The following is a 26,673-nucleotide window of genomic DNA, read 5'->3' as shown; positions in this document are numbered from 1 at the left end:
AGAATAAAATAATAGTTGTGTGGCGAGAAAGAGAAAGCTGCCACCAGGTGAGTGTATGGAATTGGAAGGGCAGTAGAGAGAAATAAGGTAGGTTGGAGGGCTAAGAAAATTTAGAACAATTCTGAACTGGATGTTGAAATGAATCAAAAAGCAGTGAAGTTCAAGGAGATTAAAGTAGGGGGAGACACCTAGAGAAAATTCCATAATATGGTGGAAAGAGGGAGGCATACTGAGTGGGGGAGAGGGCCAGGATTTATAGATGGAGAGTGGAACACCTGGATCTTTAGGAGGTGAGGGAATACAGAGTTAGTGGTGGTTTTGGTAAGGGATGAGGAAGATGGTGGAGTCTGGTGAGGAATATCACATGTATTTCCAATAAGGCAAAACATTTAAGAGAAGGTTAGACAAACACCTGTCAGGAATGGTCTAGATAATACTTATTCCTGCCATGAGTGCAGGGGACTGGACTAGATGACCTTTAGAGTTCCCTTCCAGTCCTATGATTCTATGATTTTTAAGGGAGCCCCATATTAAAATTTTGGCATTGCATAACTGTCATAGAAGCACAGTAGTTAAAGGCCCAGTAGTTCACCATGTACATTGCCCTGCCAGTCCAAGTTTGTACAATTTTAGCTCACTATTACATGTCTAAAGCAATGGGTTTTCTGTCACTTGTCCTTTTTTAGATGTTTTAGCCGAAATCCTATAGTGCCATCCTTTACAGGGTGCAAAGGTATATTTTACACAAATATACTAAATATTTAAAATTATAGTGATAACTAAAGGTTATTTTATTACTCGGTAGGAAAGATAGATTATATAGACAATAATGGGATGTTAATGAATTTCCTTAGAGCAGAGGTACCAAAGATAAAGGACTTCAATCGCTGATGGTCTCAGCCTTTTTGTCTTTACTCTTTTCCTTCTCTTCCTGATTAACAGTATAACTTGTTGAAACCTTAAACTTCCACTGGTCCTGCTTTTGTGTGTCTTGTCTGTTCAGAAACTTGGTGTTAGTCCTGCTGGGTGACTTTTTCCTGTAGGTGCTCAGATACTCCAGGCTAGAATCTATCCCTGCCTCCTGTTTCTGTTGGCTTTTCCTCTAGCGAAGTGCCCGGTTTCTGATTTTTACCTACAGAGAGCACTCTGAATGGAAGTGTTTTATGTCGTGTATTATGACTCGTGCAGCCATTTTGCAATATCTAACAATATCACTGCCGCATTCTACAACTTCCGTTTGACACGCCAGGGTTGTTTTTTTTTTGCCTTGTACGTTCATAATTGAATCAAACTTTGCTGTAGTTTTGATACCAGTGTAAATGGAGAATTCAAGCTGCATGCAATTCAGGGAATCCATTATTTATTTATCTTTTTATTTATTTTTATCTATTGTTTTAGATTTAAATAGTATTTAAAAAGCCCTTACAAAAAGTGCTAGGCACTCTGGCAACTGATAAGTCTTATAAGAACATAATATTCATCACACAATACATTAAAAAGTCCTACAGGATATAGATTCAGAGGAATCTTTTCCAGTGATAACGCAAACCAAGCTGCAGAATTTCCTAATATTTCCTACACAGTTCAAGTGTTGTTATTTATTATTTATTTAAGCATTGTTATTTATTATTTATTAAATATGGTTTTAATTTTAATTTGGAAATAACTGTAACTATAGATGATCTGCTCACATGTCATATGGCTTCAAACATCCATTCCATTGATATGTTTTTTTTATAAAATTCCATGCACCACCACAGGCATCTTGTGAAACATGTACATGTAAGTCTTTTGCTTTTCTTGTCAAAGAACAGATGGAGCCCACCACCTATATAACGAATAACATAATTTCATAGGAAATGCAGGCTTGACGGTATGCAAAGAGACCCATATTGTTGTCATATCCTTAATTTTTCAGTTGCCTCTGTATTTTTAATTTAAATAACCATCTTTAACGTTGTATTAGCATCAGTTTTAGCACTTTATTTCCTAGTATTTTTCTTGAGAGAATCACTACGAAACTTTTATTTGAATGTTTGATCTCTTATTGTACATTCATGGTGTACTTTTGAATTTATTTGAGCTATATTGTGACCCACGCTAAGAAACTTTCAGGTGCCTTGAAGGGAGTATGCACTCACTTGATGGATTGGGACTAAATGAGTGCCGCAGTGTTTGGCAGCTGGGTGAGGTGGATTTGTTAATGAAAAGGGGAGGGGATGAGATCCGGAAGTGATGCCAGTGGTGGGGAAAAAGAAAAGGAGGACTTGTGGCACCTTAGAGACTAAAGAATTTATTTGAGCATAAGCTTTCGTGAGCTACAGCTCACTTCATCAGATGCATTTTCATACATATCGCTCGCTGGAAAATTGGTGAGTGGGTTTGGTTATCGGGGAAGAATTTAGCAGCTGGGGGTTGGTGGGATTCTCACTGAGAGAGTTTAATTTCTGGGACAGCCATAGGCTTGGTATTAAAATGGGTAAGTTGATTTTTGGAATGGGAGCATGCTTGAAGAGGGAGTCTGGGTGGGATTGGTTGTACAGCAAAATTACTTAGATTAGTGAAGACTGTAAGGAACTCCCAAAGGATCTAAAAAGCTAGGTAAATGGGTAGCATGATGGCAAATGAAATTCAATGTTGGCAAATAGAAGACAATGCATGTTGGAAGAAATAACTTGAGCCCCTCATACACATTCTTGGGTTTTAAATTAGGAAAAAGAACATGGTAGGTTTTGGACAGCTCAATGAAAACTCAGCCGAATCAAAAACAAATATGCTAGGATTCATAGGGAATGGGATGGAAAACAGTACTGAAAATGTTATAGTGTTCTACAAATCAATGCTATGTCCTTATCCTGAATACTGTCTTCTACTCTAGTTGCCCTATCTAAAAAAAAATCATAAGAATTAATAGTGTGGAGCCTGATGCTCAAAACTATTTCAAGGTCTGGAACAATATTCATGTGCGGAGAAAATGAAAAGATTAGGATTGTTTAGAGAGGAATGAGAGCGAACACGATGGAACTATACAAAGTGGGCCTGTATGGACAGGGTAAGTTGAGCACTCCCGTTGACTGTTTCTCATAGTGTCAAAAGAAGGGGGCATTCAAGGAAAAAAGTTAAACTGGTAAAAGTAATTACTTTTTGTACAATGTACAATTAGCCTCGTGGCAATCATTTCAACAGGCTATCGCTGAAGTCTGATCTTAGTAGGATTTTAAACAAGGATTAGGTATTTATATGGATAATGGCAGTCATAGTAGTAAAATATAGTACGATGCATAGAGTATCAGGTTGCAGTTTAATAAAGTCCCTTTTCTGAGTAAAGTGCATTTTAAGGGCTTAATATTAAACAAAAGCATAATTTGTGGTGGCAGGAGGAGGGGTGATAAAGGAAAATCTGCTAGTGCACAGGCAGGGTCTTGGTAAAGAGACTTCCCATAGCCTCTTTTTAGTGTGCTTAATTTCAGATAGACACAGTGGGCCAAATTTTCCAAAGGCGTCTCAAAATTGTGTGCTTTAATGGCTGGCTTGCATGTATGAATGAATCATGTAAAAATGAAGATGTGCTGACTTATCTGAGAAATATTTTGAAGTAAAGAATGACCATACAAATGACAGAAACTGAACTCAGAGCTTTTATTTGTGAAAATATTCATGAATTGATTTTTTTATTTAATCAAACAGCTTTATCAATGTTAGCACTGGTAGGTAAATTCTGTTGTCTTAGTATTCTACTAATGTGGTAAAAATAACAAGGATTCCTTGTGGCACCTTAGAGACAAACAAATGTATTTGGGCATAAGCTTTCATGGGTTAGAACCACTTCATCAGGTGCATGGAGTGAAAATACAGGAGCAGATATACATGAAAGGATGGGGGTTGCTTTACCAAGTGTGAGGTCAGTTTAACGAGATAAATCAATCAACAGCAGGATACCAAGGTAGGAAAAATAACTTGAATTTGTAAGAGAGTGGCCCATTACAGACAGTTGACAAGAAGATGTGAGTAACAGTAGGGAGAAATTAGTATTGGACAAATTAAGTTTAGGTTTTATAATGACCCAATCACTCCCAGTCTCTATTCAGGCCTAATCTGATGATATCCAGTTTGCAAATAAATTCCAGTTCTGCAGCTTAATGTTGGAGTCTGTTTTTGACGTGTTTTTGAATGTGGTGGAGATCATGTATTTTATATGAACTTAAGCCTGTTTGATCACTTACGCAATTTCAAATATTTCTCTCTATTGTTGACACTTGTGAATAAAACTCTGATTTTTATTCTAATATTAATTATCAATAAACTTGTACTTGTCATGCTTCATCAATATTGATCACATCACTAGTTACTTGGGCTGGAGTGGAAGGAAAGATGGCAAAATTCACGTTGGCAAAGTGCCTAGTGACCAGATTAATAAAAAGGCAGGTGAAACAAAACCCTGTTATGATTGTTGAGTTGTATGTGAAAAAACTTACCAATACTCCTTTTGTATATTATGGTAAAGCCCAAAAGCATTCCTCAAGATCAGAGCACTGCTGAACATGTACACACATGAACATATAAGCGAGAGTTCCTGCCCCATAGAACTTACAATTTATGATATTCAAATCTTTAAGGGCAGAATGTTTTCAGGCACAGAACAATTGTTTTAAACTGGATCCCACAAAGGTAAAATTAGTTCTGGAACTGACTGAGGGCCTGATCATGCCAACACTTAAGCATGTTTGTAATTTTTCTCACACACGTAGTTCTTCTGTGTCTCCTGACATAGAACATGGAGAATGGGGCAGATGTAGAGAATAGATGGGGATCCATAAAGTTATTGACCTACTGTCCCTTCTTGGACTCAGGACCAGATTAAGGTCAGTGACTTCATGCATGTATCATCTACTTCTTCACAATCTCCAAGTTGCAAGACATAGCGGCTGTAACCATGGAGTTGCTCACTATCCACATGATGTTCTGTGGGAAAGATTCTTTCACTCCTCCCATTAGTCCCTATAAAACTCTCAAGTGCAGAGCCCAGTAAACTGATTGTGTGTAGGATTTGGCTCCTAGGAAGTCAACCAAAAAAGCTGCTGCTAATGACTATGTAACTAGAATTTTTCAGACTCTATATCTTAAAGAGCTATTTATATAAACAGTACAGTATTAGATATCTTGCTTGTTAAAGTATACATTCATGAATCTGTGTAATCGTAGATATATGGAGCATGGAATAAAAGCTGCATTTGGTCTCGGGGTACTCATTGTCTGATGAAGGTCTGACATACTCAGCAAATTGAGACATCGGGATAGTAAAATAATTTATATATGCATTACTGTACTAGGAATAGAAGAGCAGCCTCTGTTATTATTTAATGCAAGTTAAGGAATACAAATATAAGCCATGTTTTAATAAAGGAAAATTCACATAAAAATAATCTGTCATTTCATGGCATCCTTAATAAATCTCTTGATAGTTCCACCACATGCAGAAAGTCAGTGATTTAACTGCAATGTGTGTTGCTATTCCACTCAGGCACATGTGGAGCAATACAATTTAGGAGGCAAAATTCAGCTTTCATGTAATTCCACTGAAGCGAATGCCATGCCATCAAGGGTGAAGTTGGCACAATATTTTTAAAATGCTTGGCGAGTAAAACAAACAAAAGATGCATCTCTGTTCTGGGAATAGGGCATATCTATGCAAATCCTGACTCTGATGTCAAAAGGGTTTCTGATAGTTTCACTGCTTTGTGGATAGGAGAAGATTTCACTTCAATTACATTCACCCAAAATATTACTTAGTTATTAAAATGATGGACAAACACATATTAATTCAAAATGTATCCTAACTTTGATTTTTTCTAGGGCAAATTGCAAGTGAAAATAAGTTTGTTTCATTATAATTTACTACTTGTCACAGAATAAATATTGCATCTCTTCAGGTACAGTTTCTAAAATAAAAATACACCTTAAGTACTGGGAGATATGCCAGAAGCTCGTTACTTGTCTCCAGATTTACTACATGGGAATAATGTGGAAAAAAACCTCACTGTTCTTAGATTTAAACTCAGCAACCTATAAAATTTATTCTTATATGGTATACTCGTTCATGACCTCTAGTCTTAAGAAATTCTGTCATGTTTGAAAACTAGTCCCTAGTGGAGCCTGTATCAATGTTAATAGCTAAGAGGTCAATGCAACTGCTAAACAGTTTGTATTACTGTCAGGGTGGTCATGAAAACAACACCTGCTGCATGAGCACTTGGCAGCTGGGTCAACAGGCACTGTGGGAATTTATCAATTTAGGGGGCCACTTGCATAACACTTTGACTGATGAATTGGCAAAGACTGGCTTACTGGACTAAAGCTGCTCTATTATGTATGACATTCTTTGGGATGGCAGAGGAATTGGCTTCCTGCAGGCTCCAGAAAATAGGCAAAAGATAAACTGAACTGTTTTTTCCTTATAAAATGATAAAAAGTGAAAGCTCCTTAATACCCAATGTTAGAAACAGTAAGAAAATGAAAACAAAACCGTTACAGTCAGTGGATTGTGCTGTGATTAAAAAAAAAAAACCCTCAGTTTTTCCATAGTGGTTACAAAGGACTTTTTGTGGTGTACTTCTGTAAAGTGAAACTCTCTAGGCTGGTATTTACTAAGAGCTTTAATTTCTCTTTAGTGTCTCTTATGGGAATAGTAACTGCATGTGGCTAGGTAAATGAGATAAGAATTTTGCATTCTAAGATTAAACTAAATATAATTAGACATTAATTCTGACTTTCCATTCTCTTAAATGACTTAGAGGGATAGTAACTTTTTGGATAGAGGGAGATTGTATGGCCCACCTGGGTGGGTTCACCAATAAAATGGCTCATTTTGTTGACAGCTTTAATAAGTGCTTTCAGAGTATATCTCTGAACCATCAAACATAGACTTTTTTTGGAGAATGGGTCTATTACTGTTTTTTTCTATTCTCATCTCTCATTAACCAAAATCTTCATAAATGCAACATTTAAACATTATTTTTATATTTTTCTGAAAATGGCAAATTCCTGACATATGAGACAGTTGTATTAAAAGCTATAACAGCTGAAGGTCTTGGGAACAGCGTTCACCTTAGCTTCAAATCGCCTGAATGAGATCAAGTGCCCCAGACACAATCCTTTGTTTGGAATAAATTAATTTGTAAATATTCTTCTGGTATCATAAATCGCAGAAGAGTGTCAAAAAGGAATGCTAAACTGAATGGTAGAAGTTTGTAGGGTTAAGCAAGTTTAGGGCCTAGTCCAACTCAAAACAACTCCAGCCTGGCCCAAAGACGCTGTGCAGACATGCTGTAGTCCAGAACTGTGAAGACTAATCATAATGCATGGGGAAGTATTCTCCCTTGAAAGTCCATGGAGCACCTGATTAGGTATTAGATACTGCCCTCTTTTTCAAAAATAAACAGGACCTTAGGAATTGCCATACTGGATCAGAACAATTGTCTGTCTAGTTGAATCATGTATCAGACTATGGCAAATACTAGATGATTCAGAGGAAGGAATGGATTTCCTTAAATGGATTTCTATACCTATGTCTGGTGAGTTTCTTTCTAACCCGAGGCAATGTTTGATTTAGATCCTGAAGCATAAGAGCTTAAGGGTTTGTCTACACTAGCACTTTTGTCAGCAAAACTTTTGTCAGTCAGAAATGTGAAAAAACCAGTCCCCTGACCAATATAAGTTTCACCAACAAAAGTGTCGGTGTGGACAGCACTATGTTGGTGGGAGATGATCTCCCACTGATACAACTACCATCGCTCGTTGGGTGTGGTTAAATTATGCCAGTGGGAAAGCTCTCTCCTGCCAGCAGAGAGTGGCTACACGAGACCTTATAGCAGCTCAGCTGCAGGGGTACAGCTGTGCTGTAGTGGAGACATAGTGGAGACATAGCCTAAGAGTTGTTTTCTTTCTCTCTCTCTCTCTTTTTTTGCTGGGTGGGGTGGGGGTTGGGCGGGGTATCCTTAGCTAGTGTGGTGGTGGTGGTGATGATGATACCTGCAAAAAACTTGACAATGATTGAGGTGAGAGCACTGCCATTCTTGCTGACCAATATTGCCTCATTGTTTCCTTGTACTCCAGTTTGTCTCCATCTGTTGTCACTTGTCTTCTACTTAGATTATAAACTCTTTGGAGCAGGGATGTTTTTTGTTCTGTGTTTGTACAGCACCTAGCACAATGTGGTCCTGGTCCATGACTACAATAATACAAACAATGTTATCTCTATACATGTTTGTTTGCTCTTTTGACTCCTGCTCTGTGGCTCAAAAATGTCTTTGGTAGTGAGTTCTATAGGCTAATTGTACATTGTGTAAAATAAACAAAAGTCCTTTTATCAGTTTTAAATGTATTGCCTTTCAGTTTATTTCAATTGAATGTCTCTTGGTTATTGTAATATGAGGGTAAATGGCAGTGCCCAAATGACATACTACAAACCATTCTTTGTTTTATATATCTCAATATTTCACCTTTTATTAATCTTGTATCTACATCAAATAGTGTTTTTTTTACATCCTCTCTTTATATGTGGAAGTCTTTCCATATGTCTGACCATTTTCATTGCCCTTCTATCATAGCCACCCATCACAATGGTTTCAGAGCACTTTCCACAGTTTAACTTATTAATTATTAATGGTTAATTATTATTATTTTATTTATTAGTAGTAGTATTGTGGTAGTGCCTGTGAGTCCCTGCTATGGATTAGGACCACGTAGTACTAGACGTTGTACGAGCACAGAACATGTTTAAAGATGTTTAATTCAACTGTCCATAATGACGTCTGCAGCTTCCCTTGAGGTAGTTAATTTGAAACCATCAACATGTGAACATAGTTCAAGTGATTCCTTCCAATGTGTTTTATCTAGCACTTGTCATTTGCCAGTGTGCTGACCAAGCACTCCTTTCTTAGGTCCCTCTGGAATTTCTCCCTGTTTTCTCTATTGTTCGTTAACCTAAATAACTTTGTCCTCCAGAAATGTTGCCACTTTGCTGTTGACCCCTTTTCTCAGATAATCAATTTATAGTGCAGCTTTACTATAGGTCTTTGGGACATCCTACCACTGACTTCTGTTCATACTGAAAATTTGTGCATTTATTCCTACTCCTTATTTTCTATCTTTTCATCAAGTCCTAATCCATGACAACACTTTACTTCTCATATCATGGCAACATATTTTCCTTAATACCCTCTAATTCTAATAGGTTGGAGAAGCATAGTTTTCTTTTATAGGAAATTCTATCTTTAATTATGGTTTTAACTAATATACCTGATGCTGAAGTTTTACTTCTCTGTAAATGCTAGGATCATTCTCCTCTTCCTCTAAGCATGAAGAAAGCACAACATTAGCCTTTCAGTTGCTGATATTAGTGACAGGTAAATCTTTGGATCCAATTATCTCTTGAAAAGTGCCATTTTAATAAGATTTTTTTAAATTGCCTGTCTCCTTCCTTTTTGTATGGGCGCAGATATGCCTGACTCTGATATAGGTATACATCCATACTGATAAGTAATACTGACCTACTGTCATTTCAAAGCAGAATAGATCGCAGTGGACCAGCGTACTGTAGTATGGTCCACACAGTTAATGTGCAGCATGCTAGCGCTGTAGATTTACACCCAGGGTACTGTTCATCTAAATAAAGCCCTAATTTTGATTATGCGCCTATTCTTATATATATTCTTTATCTGAAATCCTATTATCTAATTGGATGCTCTAGCCTCAACCCATCCTCCTTCTAGCAGAGCTGGAATTACTGACCTCTTCTTTCCTATTAGATACCTACTTTATCTTCTGTTATTGACATTTTCACCAGAAGACTCTGCCCAACTGGAGTGCAGCTCAGTATCTGTCAGCTTTCCTCTGATTAGAAGTTTAATTTTACCTGTCTTGATTTTCCTTGCCAGCAATCTCGTTCCACTTTAATTATCTCTTCCATATTAGCCTCTCCCTTCCCTAGTGCCTACAATGTGACCATCTCCTCTGTACACATAATCTCATTTGCACAATGAGATGCTGTAATTCCCCCTGCCTAGCACATGCAACCAGAGGCATGCGAGAGAGAGATATCATAGAGCTCTGGACTTAAGCCTTCCTAATAATCCAACTTTGACTTCCAGAACCAATCTTGTACACTTCCTTGTGTCATTTATACCAGTATATGACACTGCCACAGGCTCCTCCTCCTCCTAGAAGTTTGTCTAGATGTGTCAGGAAATCTGCACACCACTGTGTGCCTAGTAGGCAACTCTCCAAATGGTTCTCATTGTCTCCGCATACCCAGCTAACAATATTTGACAATAGAATCCTCTATGCTCATAGCAAAAAGAAAAGGAGTACCTGTGGCACCTTAGAGACTAACCAATTTATTTGAGCATGAGCTTTCGTGTTAGTCTCTAAGGTGCCACAAGTCCTCCTTTTCTTTTTGCGAATACAGACTAACACGGCTGCTACTCTGAATGCTCATAGCATGTCTCTTTGCCATGTTCCCCAGTCTGTGAGGGGTACCTACTCAGTCTCTTCTATCAGAAATAGAGATTTGACTGTCTATTGCACTTGCAGCCTTTTCCCTTGTGACACTAACTTTGTAAGCTGAAGGATTGTGGCTTCAGGTTCTTTCTGCCTGAAAGTGGCCTCTGCCTAGCAAGTTTGCTATGTTGCCATCCTGTCACAGGCTTAGATCTTCTGCACAGATACACAATCACCAAGTCTCACTCAGGACTCACTAACTTCGACCAAAATAGACCACTTCAAATAGATCAGATAGAATAACTACTCTCTCAGCTCCTGTTACAGTAAGTTGAATTATCTGATCAGAATTCTGAATGAACCATCTCTGATTTCACTCAGTCTGACTGCCATGTAAGACAATCGTACTCCAGAAAGTGAGGTCAGACGACTCCACTGGATATGTTGCTGGATTTTCTCCACACATCCTAATATGAGGGTGGTTTCTTCTGCTGTTGACTAAACAGTCAATTGTGGAAGAATTTTAAAGGAACCACATGGCCTGAGTTTTGAAGTGGGGCTTTGCCGTGGTTGATACTGTACATTGCTTTGTGAGGTCACAATGGTGGGGAAAGTTTTTGTTTGCCAGATGGGGTGGTTATATAATGACTTCCAATTACAGTTAGCAGAGCTAAAATCCCAGATCTCTTCCATATTCAAACTATGAACCTCTACCACTTGGGCTAAAAGAGTAACTTCATTAGTTGGTAGCAGCAGCAGGTAGCTGTGTGGAACTGCTGCTAGGAATCGGGGACAGAACATATTCCTCAGGCAGAGGAAGCTTATTCTGTGCCTCTGAGTTACTCATTTGTAGCCAACACCCACCATTTGGCTATGTTTGTTCATGTGGAATGTTCTCACTGAGCTGATAAACAGAGCTGCTACTTGCTCCATGTTCACATGCCTCCTGAGACCCACTTCTACCAAGGTGCTGACAAGAAACAGCTGATAGATAATTGCAAGATTGAGGGTAACTAGGATAGTCTGTATATCTAACATCTCTTTCACAGCACTGTATTATGAAACATTGTATTATTGAGAGGCAACCATCTTGACAACTTTATTTGTATGGTATGGTCATTTGCCCTACACTTCATCTTAGTTTTGTTTATTTTAGACTTAAAACTCTTGGGACATGGATTACGTGTGTGTGTGTGTGTGTGTAAAGCAGCTAGCACAGAGTGGGCACTATCAGAAACAAATGATAAATGATATTTGTATGGAGATGAAAATGTATATACTGAATTATGCATTAGACATTAAATTTTTCAAAGGCTTTGACTTTCTTAAATGCATACCTGATCACCAGTATGCTAGCAACGAATGAAAAACTAATGCTTAAAATATAATGATGCTCACATGCCAAGATGTTGGACTGAGTCCAGTTCACCTAAAAAAAGTCCTACGATGATAGTTAAAAACAAACAACAAACCCTCCTTTGTCCAAGAACTATGTACTTTGCCACAATCCATGTAATTTCAAATGTATGCCAATGTACAAGGACAATGTCTATGGCGCTCAGGTTACTTTCTCCAGTAACCAAACACAAATCTTCCCCCCTGCCCACACATGAATTCGCTAACCAGGAGCACTGCAATGGGGAGGTCTGGTCTTTCAGGTATGTCATTTTGAGACCACCCTACCAGACAAGGCAACAAGAACACAAAGCCAGGGTCAAACAAGGCAGCCCCTTGTAATTGGATACTAATAATGGATTTAAGGTGTAAAATTCACTTAAACCCATACACCAACAGACTAAACAATCAAAATGAGGCTAGCAAGATTTGTGTTGGAAAAAATGTTTTAATACTAGAAAGCATACATAAAACATGCATAATAACCTTGACTGACAGACTGCAGTCACATTTGCTTCCTAAATAATTGCAGTATATCTGGGTGGGATACTAATCACAGACCCTTAGAACTATAATGTCACTAGTATACTATAACATAGTTCTAAATGCAATTAATTTATTACTCCAGTCACATTATTATCATGTGCTGTACCAACAACAACATTCAGAATTTCAACTCTGGTTAGAAGACAAATTGTTCACAGGAGCAGTAAAAAGATGATGAAAATGTGGACTATCTTGATGTGAACAGGAAAACATGTTGAAGTAGATCTAAGCAGCAGGCAGATATGAATGATTCTAATAGCTCACTGAAGGATGGTTGGGTGAAAGTAATTAGTACAACTGGTTTCAGTGCCCTGTTTTCTTGTGTTAGCATTGTGTTCAATCTTGTAGCCTGTGTGCATGTTTTTTCAGGATGGAGGTGTAAGACACTTAAGATGACACAGGCTTGGTCTGATGGAGTTGCTGGTGCCATGGGAAGAAAAGGCCACTTCTCTAACTAAGGTGAGTTCCCTTTAACTGCTTTTCTCCCATTACCCCCATTGTATTAAATGTATTAAAATGTAATGATGCTCACGTGCCAAGATGTTGGACATTGGTGTATGGAAGGGAGGGGTTTTGTGCACAGTTTTCAGATCCCCTATCATTCCCTTGGAAGTAAAGAACTTGAAATTGGGGTAAAGGGATTTGCTTCTTCATATGTTGACTGGTGTATAGGGTAGTATAGAAAGAACTTGGGCCTATTTTTGTCCATTTGAATCTGATAATTCCTCATTTTTGATGTACAACTTTTGGTGCTAATTACCCCTCGGAAAACCTTTTTGGGTGATTTTAATTTCATCACTGTTTTCATCACAAGTCAGAATAATTTTACTGAGTCTATGGATTTTGTTTTATAAATCATTTGGGTAGGATTTGGGGGCCTGTTAGAAATAGTTGCTGGTTTTTAGGACTTGATACACAATTTGGAGTATTCATTTGGTGGTGGGAAAACAGAAGATCCTTGGTATGGCCTTTGCTTTTCTGGTCACAGATAAATTCTGGGGTGCACTGTTCATTGTACAAACTTACCTGGAGAAGAGGTGGATGACAGCAAGTTAACCCATGCATATAACTGCCTGGAGGCAGGGACGTCTCTAGAAACCATCGGGCAGATCCTCAGGCATAAATTGTCATAGCTCCATTGAAATCAATGAGAATCTGCCCTCATGTGTTCTTCCTGTGTGTGGGACCTCCCACGCAGGAGAAAAAAAGGAATGCTTTGGGGAAAAATGTGTATGTTCCTCATATAGTCATTGTCACTGCACAGACCCTTTGAACCAGTTCCGTATGTGAACTACTACATCATTTTGCACAGCACACCCGCTGGCCTTGGGCACCAGTCACTAAGACAGGAAGAATTTGTTGTCCTGACACCGGTGAGTACTATATATACTCAGCTGTAGGCACTTGTGATTCAGAATCCCAGCTGAATCTTCTGTGTGGATCGGTTCAAAAGGTTCTACTGTAAATATGGGAGTCTAGGCTGCCACAAATGTACCCAAATACGCCCAAAATATGAGCATCTAGGCTGAAGTAGGGTAAGATCCAGAGATTGAGGAAGATGATATATAGGCTTCCCCTGACAGTTTAAAAAATCATGTCATAGCATTTAAATTATACTTGATAGTGGTTACTTTTGGTGAGAGTGTGTGTACCAGCTGATGGCTCCTACATCTGCTGCTAGGAAGACTCCTGAGTTGAGAATTTCCTTCAGTTTTTGTTCAAGCATTGCATGACCAGAGCTACGTGGAAAAGTGAAGCATAAATAATTTATTCTGTTTCACAGAGTATTCATTTTATATTTTGCCTAGGTAGTTTTTATTAACCTGCTTATGAACAGATTGATCTAATCTGTGATATGAATAAAGCAATGCTTACCTTTTGGGGTCAACAATCTTGTAGAGTTTCCCATTGTGAGACTGTGTCATGCTTTTGCTGCTTGATAAAATGTACACCTCACCTGTTAAAGAAATAGATCTAGTAAATTAGTGTTCTTTAATAATATGCTGTACCTCTGACTTACCATCTAGCTCTATTTGCAAGATGGTGAAAACCTCATGAAATAAATATCTTGCATCATTGGAAAATACAATGTAATTTTCCTGTTTGAAAACATGTATGAAACAATTCTTACCAGTTAAAACTAGAAACATGAAACAAACTTTGTCATGCAAATTTAAAACCAAATTCTTCACTTTTAACATTTTATAGAGCTAGTTGAAGATTTCTGAATTTCAAAATTTAGACAAAACTTCAAAATTTGGGTGGGGGGGGGAAGAAGGGGGTAATTTCATCTGCCCATTCAATAGTTTTACTATTGAAATATGGAGTTATATAAATATAAATTATTTTTTGAGATGTGAATGTGTGCAATGTATGACAGGCCCTTCGTTATAAAGATGACTAATTGCCTGTGGGCTGTTCTGACAAATATCCATTCCAATTTAAAAACTATATATACTAGAAACACCAAGTTTTTTTCTTTCTAAAGGTGGTGGTGTGTGCATTTGTTCATAAAAGCGAAGGAATAGCATCAGCTAGAGCTAGATGCTGTGCAAACATCCTATGTGAAATTATAGTAAGCACCTCAGTACTGAATTGCAGTCCCATTGCCACCCAAATCCTTGGCATCTATTAAGACATTCCTGCCAGTTGTGTCAATGCGGTTAATGATCTTTTGATGTCAAGAGTGTGAAATCATCAAACTCATTTTTCCTTTACACCAAATTCAGGATTTGAACTCAAGTTTCTAAGGTGAAAGTGTCCTATCCTACTATGGCACTGAACTTCCATAGTTAATTGTTTAAATGAGTGTTGAGAGGCAAATATAAGTCAGTTATTAATTTAAGAAAATCTCTCATTGGTCTTTACGCAAAATCCAGTTAGCATGAATGAGAATTTTAAGTTCTGAAACAGGAGGAGTAAATGGCATTTAGATATTTTCAATCAATTCTTGGCCTCACTTTGATGTGTGTCTTATGCTCATGGAACTTAAACTACATTTGTGCCTTTCACTTAAGTTCATACCCCCTGCGTTTGTGCACAGATTGAAAATAGGGACCTTCACCCGTTCTGCTACCTCTCCCTGTTGCTTCTTACATAGATGCTAAAGAGTAGGAGGGACGATACTATGGCAATCTTGGTCAAAGAGTTAAAAAGAAAAGAAAAGCTATGCTGTAGAGTCTAATACAATTAAAGATCTACTATAATACTGTATGGTGCAGCATGTAATTTTGGTAAGATTTATTTTGTAACTTAATAAGAGTTTTTCTACTATACCTAATTCATCTTCACCAAATCCCAAAATGTGACCTGAAAAGAAGCCTCTACATGAACCACTGTTGCCAAGACATAGAGGTTTCTCTTGCCACTGTTTGGTTACAGGACTCTGTTGCAGCGTTAAAAAATTTCTGTAATCAAACACATACAATGCAAACTGTTATATAGCATTTGAAAAGAGAACTTAAAATGTCCAGATAATAAAAGGGAGTTGCAATAAGTAGTTCCATGGACACTTCTATAAAATTAATCACAATATAGTTTCCCAGCGGGCATTGTACAAACACAATTAATCCTTCTGCCATCCTTACTCACGTTGCTTAGTATCTATGTGTGGCAGAATTGAGCCCAAAGTATTGTAAATATATATATCCTGAAAATACTTTGTAAAATATTTCTCTTGCACGTAGGTACTAAGCATTTCTCTTGCTTGGTGTGACAGGACTGCACCCATTCATCCAGAAAGCATTACTTTTTCTCCATCATTGATGTTTCCATGAGACCAAGATTCAAAGCTGCTCTGTTAATCAGTTAGACCCCGATCTTGTAAATACTTACACACATGCTTAAATACTTGATCCATTGAAGTCAATGAGACTACTCGTGTACTTAATGTTAAGCGTGGGCATAAGTGTTTGAAGGATCAGAGTGGATTAGGGGGTCTCTGAGGAACCTTTGGGATCAATATCTCCATTTTAACCTCCTCCAGAGATCAAGTATGTCACCTCTGCTGCTATTCATTAGAATGCCATGACTCAGAAAGTAGTGGTCCCTATCTTGTTTCCAAACCTGGAGATTTCCCTATGGCATTGCCACACTGCAAGGCTGGCAGAACTACTTTAATATGCAAACATGCAAAATATTATTGTTGCTTTATATGTATCATAACTGAATATATTTTAAGACACCTACCCGTTGCGGTCTCCAAACACATAACTTCCATAAAGTCTCTGAGATTGGCAACCTCGGTATACAAATCCACCAACCAATGGTCCACTACTGAATGGTTTGAATTCTAGAAGTGAAGGCTCGCTTTCTAAAAAGTAACTACCATAGCATTAGATCAAATGCAATTTCATATATTAAAAACAATTATGCAAATACAGTATGAAGAAAAGTTATTGCCATTTAAATTGCACCAATGTTGAGATGTACAGGATGTATAAGACAGGAAATTGAGCATAAGGGAAACCAGAAAACATAAGGGAAACCATCATAAACATAGAGGGACATAGCCTAACCTAAGACTGAGAGAAGAATAGAGCCAAAGGGGTCATATCCTAACTATCCTATTGAAGTTGATGGGAGTCTTGCTATTGACTTTTATATGACTTGAGTTTCACCCACAGAATGGATCTGTTATCTTCAGCATTATAAATAATAAAGGGGTGATTTAGGGATTTAGGAGTTCAAGTCCCATTGACTTTCAGCAGGACTTGTGCTTTTGAAAATCTTGCCCAAAGCTTCTTTCTTTTAAGGTCAGTTCCTTAATGCAATAAGCCTGTACTGTTCAGTATCATGCATCAATATTGCTGACTGTAGTTTCTTATTTAGGCTGAGGCCATTATACTGCTGCTAGGATTGACAACAGTTAACATGCATTTTTTTCTTGCAGAACTGCACTGTTAAATCATATCAGATAATCTCCTCAACAATGTTAATGTGTAAATGATCCTATATATGCAATTAAACTATATTTAAAGACTACATACGTTAAAACCAGGCTCAAATTTTGTTACAATTATGTAATTTTAAATAACAGCCAATAGATATTTTTATTTTACATGAATATTGTTGCAGTTGGACTGCCACTTGTAAATCTTTGACTGAATTTCCCAGATTAGATTATGATTTTAAGGGATGAAATTCTACAAGAGAGAAAGGGAAATTATGATTTTATTTTTTTTGTTTAAGCAACTGACCACTGCACAAGCTCTGGCAAGTTCTTCTGGACGGACACAATTCCATGCCACAATACTACTTAGTTTGATCTACGGTAGAGATGCAGTCAAAATTCTGTTGGAACAGTGGTTTACCAAATCCGTTTCAAACCACACTTTTCTTTGGCTTGGCATTCATAAAATGACAACACCAAATATGTGAAATAACTAAAATTGAAGTGACTGTATTACATATGAGGACTACTGCATGAGCCAGCTCAGTTGTTCTACTTTCAAAGTACGGTACAGATTGGGGGAGAAATGGGTATACATAGGTCAGTCTAAAGACCTAGATAGCTTATGTCCCATGAAATTAGGTCAGTCCTTGATACCATACAAGTGACACTGCTTTGAACTTTACCACACTTTACCGGAATGAATTTAGAAGTTGTTAAATGTTCAACATAGACAGAAGATAGCTCTGAGCTGTGGTCATCTGGCTTTTGTCTGAATTTGTAAGTGTTCTCAGCAAGCATCAGACTTTAACATTAAATATAACTCAGATAATTATTTAGCAATAATAGCCCCAAGTCAATAGATTATATCAATTCTTTAAAATCCAAGTTTCCTGATGTACTGTGCGCCATGTTATGACTTGTGAAGTAATATTATATTGTACATTTCCAAACTGAACATTTTAACTGAAATTTAAACAGTGTTCAGTAGTTTCCCTATTTGGTTGTTGGAACAGAGTCCCTCTCACTGCTAGGGCACCTCCTCCTGGATGCTTTGGGGATTAGCTCTTTCCAGGTTTTATGCCACCTTCTGCCACTCGCTTGCTTGCTCCGCCACCTCTCTCTCTCTCGCTCTCTCTCTCTGTGGCTCAGGGTGCTCTATCTTCATGGCTTCCTGCCGGGTCACTAGAGTCTCGCCTTCCCAGGTATCAAAGTCCCTCCATACGCACTATCTCCAGCAGTCTTCTCATCCACTGACCAGATTATGCCAGTTCCCAGTGGCTTCAGGGAACTCAGGCTTGCCCTCTCCTCTGGGTTCCAGCTCAGGGATCCTCTACTCAGCCAAGGGCTGTACCATCTTAAACCTTGCTGCCCTTTCCCTGAATCTTTTCCTACACCCTCTCAATCTAGTTTTCTTTCCTTCCCTCTCTAATGTTCAAAGAGTGGCTACAGGCTCCCTCACTGCAGCCCCCTTTTGATGCCAGCTTCCTTGTTTTATACTAGCCCCACCTGTTCCTTCTCAGCTGGGCTCCATCTTCATTCCGGGGATTTCTGAGGCCACCTAATTCCCGTGACCTGTGGCCTATCTGATTAATTGGCCCCTTCTCAGTCCCATTATCGTCTCCTAGGTTAGTATGGGGGCAAATACCCCCATCATATTTGTGCTCTGTTGTTTTGCCTCTCATTTAGTCTCCATTACAAGAGGCACATTGCCTAAGACTTAAATTCTGTATCTTAAGAGGTTACATGTAAATGAGTAAGGATACATTTTCATCACTTCCTGATCTTTCAGAAAATTTTCTTTATGAGCAGTCACATATGGTCACAAACATGTATAACAACAGACCTCATCATTTACATTTTCTTTTCTTTCCTTTATTTTCTTGTACTTTGTCTTTCATTGGTTTCCTATTAAGTTTACAATATTCCTTTTTATCTGGTTTTTCCTAGTTTCCTATGGCAATACACCATAATATGGCAATACTACCATATTTATTATTCCATAGACTTTTTGAAGGCTGTTTTTCATAATAGTTTTGGATAAAACTTACCATAGTCTTTCCCCTTTACTATTTGCAAGATTCTTGCTGAAGATCTATTCTTTCCATTTGAGTCTGAGCAAAGTATTGTTAAATTAATATTTACATCTGTTGGGTGGCGATCCACGGCACACCTGTGCATCAAAAAGCATGTTAGAAAAGTCATAAAAGACTAGGGGAAAGCTTCTTATGGACTCTTATTTCTCTACTAATAGAATATCGGGTCAAATTTTGGAAGACTATTCTCTTTGTGTTCCGTATATTTTAGTGGAGTATATTATTCACTGTGCCCAGATCACAGAGAAAACAAGTTTGTGTGCATAAGAAAGAGTTCATACTTTTGTGACAAAAAAAAAACAAAAACAAAACTACAGCTACAAAAACCCCTTGTGCCTCATGACACATTCTGTAGAATGGATAGACTTTTTTCCTATTTGTCACCAAGAATTGGGCTCTCCTGAATAATGTTTGAAATTATTGGTACTTTAACTAGCTTTAATTCTGTAAGGCTCATCAAATCTATGCAACTTGATTCTTATTGCATAGCGGTGTTGGATCATAGAAAGGAAGCAAAGAACAACTCCTTTTTTAACCAAATTGGATTTCTTCTGTTTCTTCTCAAAGCATGGCCTTAAATGTTACTGGGCAAGTTTATACTCCATCACTACGTTGGCACAGCTGCCCTGATGTAACTGCACCACTGCAGAGCATCTGGTGAAGACGTACTATGCCCACAGGACAGCGCTCTCCTGTTGGCATAATTACTCCACCTTGGTGAGAAGCGGAAGTTATGTCGGCGGGAGAGCATCTCCTGCCAACATAGTGCTGGTATGGACAGCGCAAAACTTGCACTGTGCAGGGATAGGGCGTTTTCACACCGCTAAGCACCGTAAGTTATATCAACTGTAGTGTAGACCTGACCTTTAACATTACTGCCCCTAATTGCTGAACTACAAATTATGTGAATCCCTCTGCTCTTTGTTATCGTTTAGATTGCACCAGATGTTTGTTTGTTTTCTACTTGTCTTTTTTTCTCAGTTAAGAAAAGGTTTCACTTTTTCCCCCCTCAGCCATTCGGAATTGTATTACTCTACACTTCATTTTAAGTTGTAGTGGCTAATTGAGTTCTCTTTTCTTTCTTAAAGCTAACAGATGTCTCTCCCATTATTTTAAAAATACTTCTGTTTCTGCCACTTCAAAAGATGATTTATTACTTGAAAATTTTGTGCCTTTTTTCTTCCAAATATACTTTTTGAACTATGAGAAATCTGTACAAACCTCTGAGGGTTTTAAGCAGCTTGCTGCTGGCTTTATTAGCTGACTTCTGCTGACTCTAGAATTATTGCTATCAAACCATGTAAAGTATTTCCTAATATACCACAGCTTAACTCACTCCTTTGTACAAAGGTGTATCAAAAGATTCTTAATATACTACTAAGCATGTATCTAGTACTTTACATCTTCAGACCATTGTACAAACGATAATGTTTACACTCCCTGTTCCCCTCCAAAATTACTATCTCCCTTTTCAGATAGGGAATCTGAGGAATAGCTAATTGGTTTGCCCAAGGCCACAGAATAAGTACCTGGCAGAGCTGGGAATATAATATAAAAGTTCCTGCATTTCATCTGCATATTTAGCCAACTAGACTTTGCTGCCTCTGATTGATCTGAACATTAAACAAATGTTCAGATCAAGATAAAATACAGCAAATTTTCAGTATCCTGAAAACAGGCATATGGACAAGAATGCATTCCTCCTTTTTCCTTTCTGAAAATGAATTTAGTGCTCTGGGAAGGGCTTCATTGACAACAATACACTTTCTTTGCTCAGGACGGGTACAGCCTGGGCAGCAGCAGTGCAAACTTCTTTAAACTGCCTTATGCATGTGCCTCCATCTCAGTCAGGAAGCAACTACCTGTAAGGGCAAGAAGATATTGTAGTTCAGCTTCTATAGCCCTTCTATAGACCTTGGGGTCTCTGAGGGTGTGAAATAATCTCAAATGTTGCTGGTATTTTTTCTTCTTTAGCCATGCATCTACTAGGTATTGGAGAGACACCACCATTTAAGATGTGCTATTAAAGATACACTAGCTGGCAGCAACTTGTAGTCAAAACAGCCTTGATTTGCAATAGTTCTCTAAAGTTGAAGATCTCCTGTATCCCATTACCATATTTCCAATTTCATACTAGAGAAATGATTGGCCTGCTTACAAAGAACCTGTGCATTTTACTGCTCAGTAGGAACAGGGCTGGATTAACTCTCCTAAGGCCTGTGGCTATTAGATTTTGTGGGGCCCCTGTATACATGTCTTTTTCTTAATTTAAAACAAAATGATCACAATTATGGCATCGAGGCTATTAACGCTATACTAAACGTGGCTTTTAATTAACATAAAACCATTCTGTGGTTACATTTCAGCCTTAAAACATGTAGAATATAGTTAAGTTAATTCAAAATAGCCTACTTCTTCCCTTAGAACAGCTGTTATATTAATGTCTTTCTGAGAGGGCGTTTGGGTGCAGGAGGGGGCTCCAGGCTGTGTTGGGGTGCAGGAAAGGGTGAGGGGTGCCGGCTCTGGGAGGGCATTTGGGCTCAGGAGGGGATTCTGACCTGGGGCAGAGGGTTGGAGTGCAGGAGGTTGGGGTGCGAGGTGCAGGCTCTGGCCGGGAGGTGCTTACCACAGGCAGCTCCCAGCCGGCGGCGCAGCAGGGCTCAGGCAGACTGCCTGCGTGCCATGTTCCCATGCTGCTCCCAGAAGTGGCCGGCTGCTGGCACGTCTCTGTGGCCCCTGGTGGAGGGTGGGGGGGGGGGGGGGAAGAGCGTGTCTCCGTGCGCTGTCCCTGCCCTCAGCACTGCCTCCGCAGCTCCCATTGCAGTGCACAGAGACACGCTCACCCCCCTCCCCCTGGGGCTGCAGAGACGTGCCAGCAGCCGGCCGCTTCTGGGAGCAGCATGGGAACATGGCACACAGGCAGCCTGCCTGAGCCCTGCTGCACCACTGGACTTTTAGTGGCACGGAGATTGCGATTGACTGGCAGAGGCTCCAGGATCGACCTGTCGATTGTGATTGACGGGTTGGTGACCACTGAATTGTATAGAATTTTGGATTTATTTTTGTGGGGCCCCCTCCTTAGCCCGAGGCCCTGGGCTGCAGCCCCTAAAGACCCTGTGTTAATCCAGCCCTGAGTAGGAAATCTAGTTACAAAACTATGGTCCCAGCCTGGCCTGATGGATGTGGTGCAAAGGCCCAATCTCAAAGTGCTATTCAAGATTCTGTGACATATTCCTTCCAATTCTTTTTTTTTTTTTTTTTTGGGTGCTAAAACCCTAACTTTATGAGCAGATTTCTGTCCTCTGATGTCTGTTGCTCCTGTTGGTTTCAATAGAAACATGTATAAAACATCTGAGAGCAGAATATGTCCTAGAATTAGCAAGCCTAAGAAGCACCTGGATCACAACAGTGTTTGCTCCTCAACAATGACAAATATAACTTACTTACCTGCCTGGATTGTGGAGTCCATGTGCAAAAATTTCAGGAGGCTGATTGGTGCTGTTAAAGTGTGGGTTGCTCCGTGGTATGGAATAAGGAACATTGCACAAATCAGTATCTACATCCAGACGTAATACAGAACCTGTAAAGTCGCTGAGAAAGTTGGAGGATAACATAATTGACTTTAAAAAGTACTTCAGCTGATATTTTTAATCTATACAGTACTACAATGAAGCAAAAAAGGGAACCACTTATTTCACTGAGCCATATGTAGATTATTTTTAAGGAACATAGGAATCATAGGGAGTGCCATCCCTGAACTGATCATTGGGTCATCTAGTTCATTATCCTGTCTCTGGCAGGATTATGTTTATAAGGAGGTACTTGGTGCTCCTTTATGAAACAACTTGCCAATAGGGGAACTTTCTTCAAACCCTGACAATTGGTTTATTCCCTGGAACATGAGGGTTTACATCCCTCTTATGTTTAATCCTCTCTAAGGTAACTGTGGATGTACTCATTATATAGCAATATAATGTGTGTGTTTGTGTATTTAATATGGTTTTAAATCGTGTTCTTGGATTCAAGAATGATATCTAGTGGGAGTGAGCTCCAAAGATTAACTGTGGCTTATGTAAAAATAAAAGTTCTTTCATACTTTGAATGGAGCTTTGATAGGAAATGTTGAAGCTAGTAGTGAACAGAATTCTTTTGTCACAAGGAATAGAACAAGGCAAAAACATTTTCTCATAATGTTCATGATGGGATGGGAAAAGGATAACTCAACTTTATATTATACTATCAAAATGTCTTTTCAAAAACATGCATCAACTAAATATTTAAATTAATTGCTTTCTGTCCTTCCCCATATCCAAACCTCAATCTGTTTCAGTCTCCCATTATTGTATGTACATTTAAAATAAAATGTTGGAATTATTCTTCAGTTTTGCCACTGATAATGTGCTTATTGCAAAAGCTACAGAACATCTGCTTGTCTATCAGTGGTGATGAGGCCTCTGAGTGTAGCATCTCCTGTCAGTTAATGAGGGAAGATCTCTCCATCTGGACTCATACATTAATTATTCTAAATGACAAAGCAAGTGTTATTCCAACTGGAGTTTAGCACAATGAACCAGGGACAAGTAGATGGACAAAGCTGTAGGGGCAGCACCCGAAATAGGATTGTTTCATTTGCTATCTGGATGTTTTTCTGGTTGTTGCAGGGCCATGATTTACCTCGGTATGTGTCTGTAACCTTTTTTACAGCACATTTGCTTCTTTAAATTGGCCTGTTTGGAAAAAAATTATTTAGGAGAGGGAGCCTTTGTTATGTTTAAATTAGGGCTGTCAATTAATTGCAGTTAACACATGCGATTAACTCAAAACAGATTAATGGTGGTTGTTTTTTTTTAATGAGTGTTAATAGCACACCTCTGGAGATGGGACTTGGCGGCAGCCGGGCGGGGAGTGAGGCACAGCTTGTGGCAGCGAGCAGGAGGTGACCAGGGACAAGAGACTTCGGAATGAGGGCTGGCCTTAGGGGTGGGTGAGGGGGGCCATTCTGTGTTCTGGGAGAGCTGTCCTGCTCCACTGCTCCTCCTGCCCCCACCACTCCATGGAGCCGCCCCTGGCCAAGCTGCTCTGGACCAGGAGCCTGCCTCCTGTCAGCTGCGCAGTCAGGGGTGCTGGTGGGGGAGGCAGGGGGCTGATGTCGGGGTGTCCCCCTTCCTCCACCCATGTACCAAGTTGCTGCTGAGCTGGGGTCAGGGAACAGGGGGAGCCTGCCTTGTGCTGCTGCTAGCTCAGGAGTGAGAGCTGCTGACAGCAGCTGCTGCTGGCTGAAAAAGTGTTCAGGCTCTTGAATGCTCTGCTTAAAGAGAGAGCACTCCCCCAACACATATACACACACTCCCCCCCACACACATACACCCACACTTCCCCCCAACACACACACAGAGTCTGTTTTGTTTACCTTTTTACAGTGCAAATGTTTGTAATAAAAATAATATAAAGTGAGCACTGTACACTTTGTATTCTGTGCTGTAATTGAAATCAACATACTTGAAAATGTAGAAAACATCCAAAATATTTAAATAAATGGTATTCTATTAGTGTTTAACAATGCGGTTAAAACTGCAATTAATTGGGACTATTTTTTTAATCTTGTGATTAATTGTGATTAATTTTTTTAATCGTTTGACAGCCCTAGTTTAAATCTAATCACAACTGCTGGTGACAGATAATTAAATGCTTTGATAACACACATGTATGAAAAGATTTATTTCAGCTGCAAGAATGTACTGAGACTATTTGCTTAACTCATGCTCCGAAGTAAATGATGCTTAGTGTCATGAGTAAGGTGAGCAGGGTTTGTCCCTTTGTGTTTGTGGTGACTGGTCACAACTCTGGGGGAACTCAAATGTCTGACCCTAATTATTGTTGAAAGGCAGAAGACAAATAATTAAGAAAAAGGAATCTATCCATTGGCAGGTTTTGTACCTTAAACCATCCATCTCCTCCATATCATCTAGAGTGATCATTCCATCACCAAGGAAAATGTATAAGAAGCCATCTGGGCCAAACAGAAGCTGTCCTCCCAGATGTTTTCGGTGTAGCTCTGCTACTTCTAGAAACACTGTTGCTGTTCTCATATCAACCTGGTGTGGATTTTTCCTGTGGTATGAAGATATAAAAATAGACTCATAGACTCAAAGGTCAGAAGGGACCATCATGATCATCTAGTCTGAGCTCCTGCACATTGCAGGTGACAGAACCTCACCCACCTACTCCTGTAATAAACTCCTAACCTCTGGCTGAGTTACTGAAGTCCTCAGATCATGGTTTAAAGACTTCTAGTTACAGAGAATTCACCATTTACATTAGTTTAAACCTGCAAGTGACAAATGCCCCAGACTGCGAACCTCCCTGTCCCCAACTCCCAGAGTCTCTGTCTGTCTGATCCAGGGAAATATTCCTTTCTGACCCTTTCTGACAATATGGAGATCAGTTAGATCCCGAGCACATGGGCAAGACCCACAGCCAGACACCTGGGAAAGAAATCTCTGTGGTAACCCAGATCCCTCCCCATCTCGTGTCCCATCACGAGCCAATTGGAGATACTTGCTGCTAGCAGCCACTGATCGGCTACATGCCGTTCTTGATTTCCTGTTTTTACTAATAAACTTAAATTCAGTCAAATGACAGAACAGCTATTGTAACTCTACAGTAAAACATCAAACAATTTCACAGAAATTGCTGTCACAAAAGATATTACACAGGATAATTTGGGAACAACTGTAATAAAAATGATAATTGAAAGTGTATTAAAAAACAGAATGAGGCAATATACTCACTGCTGTTTCAAAACTATTGCTTGAAATTAACCCAGTGGTACTTCCTGAAGGTACCAAAATAAACCCATTGTAAATGTTATGGTTCATTTCAAAAATAAGGAATACCAAAGAGAGAAGAGTGCTGAACAGCATAATGTTTTTGATTTTTTGACTTTTAATGGTACCTGGATACTGTGTATTCTACGACCCTAAGGATGTGGTCATGAGGTCCAATGGCCCACCGTTCTTGGTTGGTGGTATAAGACACATACAGCTTTCCATTTTTCTTATAATTGGGATGGAATGCAAGGCTTAACAGTCCTCTTTCATCTCCTCCCTGCAGTCAAATGAAAAACACAAAGAATTGTGAAGTTAATTATGTTCTTTATTGTGTTTCAGCTGTAACCCCAAAAAAGTCTTTCTATGGATAATCTTTGCCCAAACTCTTTTCTTTCTTCCTTGACTACTGCACAAAAAG

The 26,673-nt window shown here is 39.0% G+C and overlaps 2 protein-coding genes across 3 annotated transcripts in view; one reads left to right on the top strand and one right to left on the bottom strand.

The window, feature by feature from the left end:
• HHIP (hedgehog interacting protein) overlaps positions 1–26,673 on the bottom strand; it is a 99,747-nt gene that overhangs the window by 13,907 nt on the left and 59,167 nt on the right. For both annotated transcript variants that reach the window (XM_048846978.2, XM_075127717.1), the window contains exons 5-11: positions 26,381–26,532; positions 25,363–25,536; positions 22,873–23,016; positions 19,381–19,502; positions 16,627–16,750; positions 15,715–15,845; positions 14,314–14,395 (exon numbers count right to left, since the gene is read on the bottom strand). In XM_048846978.2, coding sequence (XP_048702935.1) covers positions 14,314–14,395; positions 15,715–15,845; positions 16,627–16,750; positions 19,381–19,502; positions 22,873–23,016; positions 25,363–25,536; positions 26,381–26,532 — 929 coding nt within the window. The remainder of the gene's footprint in view (positions 1–14,313; positions 14,396–15,714; positions 15,846–16,626; positions 16,751–19,380; positions 19,503–22,872; positions 23,017–25,362; positions 25,537–26,380; positions 26,533–26,673) is intronic.
• ANAPC10 (anaphase promoting complex subunit 10) overlaps positions 1–26,673 on the top strand; it is a 207,544-nt gene that overhangs the window by 176,759 nt on the left and 4,112 nt on the right. Inside the window, exon 5 of the transcript XR_007356243.2 lies at positions 12,808–12,897. The gene's annotated coding sequence lies outside the window, so the exon portion shown is untranslated. The remainder of the gene's footprint in view (positions 1–12,807; positions 12,898–26,673) is intronic.

The sequence above is a fragment of the Caretta caretta genome, chromosome 4 (genome assembly GCF_965140235.1).
Source record: "Caretta caretta isolate rCarCar2 chromosome 4, rCarCar1.hap1, whole genome shotgun sequence".
Classification (NCBI taxonomy): domain Eukaryota; kingdom Metazoa; phylum Chordata; order Testudines; family Cheloniidae; genus Caretta; species Caretta caretta.
The sequence above is the reverse complement of the archived record's forward strand: the minus strand, read 5'-3'. Positions and strand labels throughout refer to the sequence as shown.